The sequence below is a fragment of the Cynara cardunculus genome (genome assembly GCF_001531365.2).
Source record: "Cynara cardunculus var. scolymus isolate 2C chromosome LG 5, CcrdV1, whole genome shotgun sequence".
Lineage (NCBI taxonomy): Eukaryota > Viridiplantae > Streptophyta > Magnoliopsida > Asterales > Asteraceae > Cynara > Cynara cardunculus.
Genome location: NC_037532.1, coordinates 9,919,109 through 9,924,291, shown reverse-complemented (window position 1 = coordinate 9,924,291; position 5,183 = coordinate 9,919,109). Strand labels below are relative to the sequence as shown.

General features: G+C 34.7%; 1 protein-coding gene across 2 annotated transcripts; it reads right to left on the bottom strand.

Moving 5' to 3' along the window:
• Positions 1-334: 334 nt before the first annotated feature.
• On the bottom strand, positions 335-3,944 carry LOC112513125. 2 transcript variants are annotated; one of them, XM_025119275.1, is made up of 5 exons: positions 3,585-3,944; positions 3,166-3,220; positions 2,843-3,051; positions 1,905-2,441; positions 335-665 (listed from the first exon to the last, which is right to left on the bottom strand). In XM_025119275.1, the coding sequence occupies exons 1-5, from the start codon at positions 3,792-3,794 to the stop codon at positions 483-485; spliced, it is 1,194 nt and encodes a 397-aa protein (XP_024975043.1). In that variant the 5' UTR covers positions 3,795-3,944; the 3' UTR covers positions 335-482. The 2 variants fall into 2 exon arrangements, with proteins under 2 accessions (XP_024975043.1, XP_024975044.1); XM_025119276.1 differs by having other exon boundaries at positions 335-611.
• Between the last annotated feature and the right edge of the window lie 1,239 nt (positions 3,945-5,183).

Sequence of the window (5,183 nt, the reverse complement as noted above, 5' to 3'; positions counted from 1 at the left end):
TGGGTAAGCGTTTATCAATTCATATTACTTTACCTGATGCATATTACAATGACTAAGAATCTTACCCGGTAAGAACGAGAGCAAGAATTGAGAGTCTTACTCGGTAAGTGAGGGCGACAACTCTTACCAATGTTACCATAGTTAACGTTTATCAGGATAAATTGTTGCATATGATGCGTTTTAGTGAATAAAATCTTATCCAGTAAGTAAGCAATAGTATTGATTTTTACCCGTAAACGTTTACCGAATAAGTGTTTAAGTAAACAACCCCTAAGTCCCTATTGGAAGCTCATAAAGTAACAGTCTGAAATTCGAATTACCACATAATTAATAGCATACAATTCTAGTTTCTCCATATAACAATCAAGCAACCATATATACATTACACTACAAGATGGTTTCAAGCATCCAAAATTTCAATATACATACTCAGAAAAGATTGAGTTTTCGGATCGTTATCAAAGCCGGCAGACTGCAGGTAGCTATCGGAAGCCAAAAACACTGAAAATCCCGAACAGTTTCTGCTTAAAGTTATCGCCCCATTGAATCGGCAAACTTTTTGCTGGTTGTGTCGTTTCATGATCTCGTTCTTCGGCTACATGTTGGGTTTCCTGATGTACGTTTGAATCACAAGAATCTTGATTTTCATGTTGTTTCGAATCTAACTGAGATGGATTGAATCGGTTTGTTCAGTACAAGAATATTAAGATACCACAGTTTAAACAATCACCGGATTCTAGAATTTCTGGAGCTGCTAATAGACAAATTCCGAATGATCTGCAACTTACACTACAACAAAATCGAGTTCATAGAACACCAAATATGTCTAAATGTCCTAATAGCCTGATCTATAAGACTTAAAGCTTATAGCATCAAACAATAAGCCGTCGTATATATAAAAGTGTTACAATAAGTTAATTAGACGCTTTCAGACGATCTAAAAGAATTTTAGTACACCTTTGAACATGTCTTTTTTAAGATTGTTTGTTTTTATAAGACATTTTTATAAAAATATTTATTTCAAAAGTGTTACAAAAAACTTGTTAGAACTTTCCAAATTGTTATCTCAACGTCTTATAACGCTTTATAGGATACATAATTGTTTTGTTCTATTAACTTAATTCTTATAAAGCAATCTGTTAAGACATTTAAGCATTTTTTGTGTCCTATAATGTACAACTTTCGTCACATATGATACAAGTTTTTACGGTTTAGTTAGGGATTTTGATCCTGAAAAACGATTATGAAATAAGTAGTTTGTCGAAATGTGATTCTGGGATTGTTAAGAAGAACCGAAATGCAGCATATTTTTGCGTTATAAACAAGCAAGTACGAACTTGAACTAATGTAAACGGACAATACTGCCCTTGAGTGAAGAGAAACTTAACATAGCCATGTTCTTCGCCTCTGGTTTCTCTTCATCAAGGGCAATCTTGTCAAGCTACATTAGTCTCGCGGGATTTGGCAAAAAGATGGAAAAGAAGGCGGTTTCATGATGCTTTCGCTGCTGTTTGCTGTTCAAGAATGGTATGTTTGGGTTTGGCGAGCTTAACGATGGCAGATTTCCAAAAACGCCCTTTCGTTCCTATTCTTGATCAAAAACCGATCATGGATACTAATCTTACGGTAATCTGAAGCTAATCTTATGGTAATCCGATGACTCTAGAAGTAAATTCCCAAGGTTTTCTTGGTCTACTAAGGATTTTGAATAAGAACTAACAATCGATGGACAAAACTGGAATGATATTATTGATATCAAGAACCAAAATCAAAACAAAAAGACCAAAAAAACTCGATCCATTTTCCTAAAAGAATCGGCTAGCTAGTGATCTACGTTCTTATTTAACTCTAATGAAACTAGCCGAAAAAGAAACTAGAAAAAAATAAACACATTAAGCGTTTACCTCGGGCAATTTGAGGTCCATAGCCATATCGACTCCTGTTGCTATCATAGCGGTTCCATTAAGGGCCGATTCTGGTTCATCTTTCGAACCTTCGTTGGCTGACGGTTCTTGATCGGTGTCCGTTGTCGGCAATTGACTCAGACCAGGTACTAGAACCGGCACTGCTTCGTTAGATACCAACACTTCTTTCATATTTATAGCATATGCGTCAGGCTCTTCGGTTTGAGCTTTATTGTTAGATATCTTCACTTTTGAGGTGCCAGTAGTACCTAAAGATGGTTCTACTGTCGTCCCATCGTCGGCTGCAACCATCTGCATTTCTTCTGCGGTTGCAGCCAATTCTTCCACTTGATTCAATGTGGGGCCCACCTCAATTATTCTTCGGGAATTAGGGTTTTCCCAATCTTCGCAAAGGGTAATAATCTTCTCCGATTCCCAGCATTCTAGAATCCGGTCGGGACCAGGCTGCCACGTGAATTTCCCGTTGCGTTCTTGCATTACGAACTTGAACTTGATGCACTTTCCTATCGGTATGTCCTAGTTAAGCAAAACCCACAACTTTGAATCAGTTTCAGAATTATAGTCTTGACAAAAACCGTCAGGATATGTGAAACCCCATTGAATTACTTTTTAGAATAGCCTTTTTATGTGAAACCCCATTGAACACTTTATTTCAAAAGTATTTTAAAAAAAACTAGTCAAAACCCAAAAATGTCATATAAACTTATTGCAACATTTTTACATATTGCGTACCAGTTTTTGGTACTATAAACTTAAGTATTATAAAACAATCAGTTAGAACACATACATTTTTGGGGTCATGTAAAACTAAATTTGTTGTAGCGAGAAATGATTCAAATATAGCAGATGAGGGATGCCAACACAACGTTAGAAATGGAACGTTTTGAGAAACAGTGGGGAAAATAGATCGAACTTACAAGATCCACGGTCCATACATGTCCTTCGGACCACGTCAACGGAATGGCATTGGTTGGATCCCATAAACCGAATATCGGATCATCCCCTACGATCAGAAAATTCTGACCGAATGAGCATTCTCTCTGTAACTGGAATCTAACACAAACCGTTTGTGCTTCTGCTTCTGCTTTTGCTTTGGTTTTTGAATCTTCATCCACTTCCGCTTCAACTAGATCACGATCAGAAACCGTCATAAGATGAAATCTTGAAACTAAACGGAAATGAAATCGCTCAAATTCATGAAAACGATTATGTCGTAAAATTAAGCAAATTTTTTGCATACTTGTATATCCGTATAGAGATTCTTCTATGTGAAGTTCCTGGCTCTTCACCTCTGCCTGCATTTTTCAACAATTAGAAATGCCAAAATCATATACGACAATTAACATCGATCGCTATAACAATATTGGGTTTATCAAAACACTGCTAATAAACTGTTTTATCTTATAAACTTATTGCAACATTTTTATATTTGTTCTTATAAATCTAAGTCGTTTACATATTCTAACAATTGGATACTTTTGATGTTCTATAAACTCAATTTTGTTGTATTAATTTCAGATTCCCTTTTTGGAAAAAAGTGAAAATTTACAGCTCCAAACGCCAAACGTTATCTTTTTGGATGAACCACATATCATTCAACAAAGAATCATTACAATCTATCAGAAACATGATGAGAGAGAGAGAGGGGGGGGGGGGGACCTGGGTATCAGACGATGAGAGAGAAACGGGACGAAAACCTCTACTGTGTGTTGAAGAAACCGAGATGGAGAGCTTGAAATCGACATCTTTGTTCTTGTGGTTATAAAGACAATGATGAAGAGGTGATCTCAACAGTGAATTAGCCATTTTTGTATCTCTGCAAGAAACCAGTTTCAGATATGGAGAAGATGAACCCATAATGGCTTCCATAATCACTACAGTGATGAGTTGGGTGTGATTGTAGTTGGAGTTAGAGGAAGTGGGTAGAGAGTATAGAGATAGATGAGTGTATGTATAGACGGTGAGGTTCAGTAGTAGTGTTAAGAACGGATCAAGTACCAGGTGGGTGGCTCCCAATCACGAGGAGAGAAGTCGGGCTTAATTCAAGGACTCTTGTGTATTTTTGGAAAGCCCCAATGCTCTCTCAAGCATGTGACCCCTTTTTGCGGATAATCTTATTTTTTATCTCAAATATGTTTGAATAGTTTGAAAAAGTTTATAAAATCAATTACGTTGTATCTAAAAGTGTTACAATAAATTTATAAAATATTTTTGTTTTTAGGGTATTTTTAAAAATAAAGTTTCGTATTATTTATTTTGTAGGACATTTCTGAGAAATGTTTTATAAGAATATCGTTTTATAGGACACTTGTATATATATGACATTTTTTTTTCCAAATAATATCTTGCAAAATAGTTAACATCGAACTTTATTTTAGGAATATTCTAAAAGGAGTTGCTAGACATTTAAAAAACGTCTTATAAACTTGTACCACCAACAGTTTCGTGCTTCTATTTATGATTAGTCACGTTACGGAATGGTATTAAAGACGATAAATTATGAGGATTTTATAACATTATCATATTGAGTCATCGAAGGGTTTTTTAAGGCATCGTTAGCGATTTTAGAGTTCCTGGAGGTTGGAGATAAGCTTCTAAACTACCATTTATTGACATAGGGTTTGGTTACTTTGCATCATCAACCTTCTCTTCTCTTTTGGCGCTTTGATAGAGCTTAGGAGTGTTCTTGATAGCTTTGCATTCACAAATCTAGAAGTCAAGCTTGAGGACTTCAAGTCTTCAATAAAGGAAGCTCAAGATTTGGGTTAAAACCTAGATTTAACATAAATAATGCAGTATGAGTTCAAGTTGTTTTGTGAAAACTACGTACATGCCAAACATATTCATTTTGGAGTCTTAAAATGTTTTCTTGATATTTATCAAATGTATTGATCATTTGATGAGATTTGCATTTTTGGTACTTTTGATTTTATAAATCTTGTGAAATGTCCATATTTGGGGTTTTTGGATATTTTGATAAATAAATCGTAAAAGTATGTTCTTTTGTGTATTTATTATATAAATAAACATTATTTGATGAAAATACACTTCTAATATATTTGGATTTATAAACCACTTGAAAAATGCATATTTTTATGTTACGAGGCATTTTAGAATTATAAATAGTATATGTGTCACCACAGTTACATAACAAACACTTATCGAACCACCTAAATTAATTTAGTTTCAAAAACCTCAAAATACGGGATAACGATTTACAACCTAAAATACATAATTTAAAGCTTAATAATTACATAA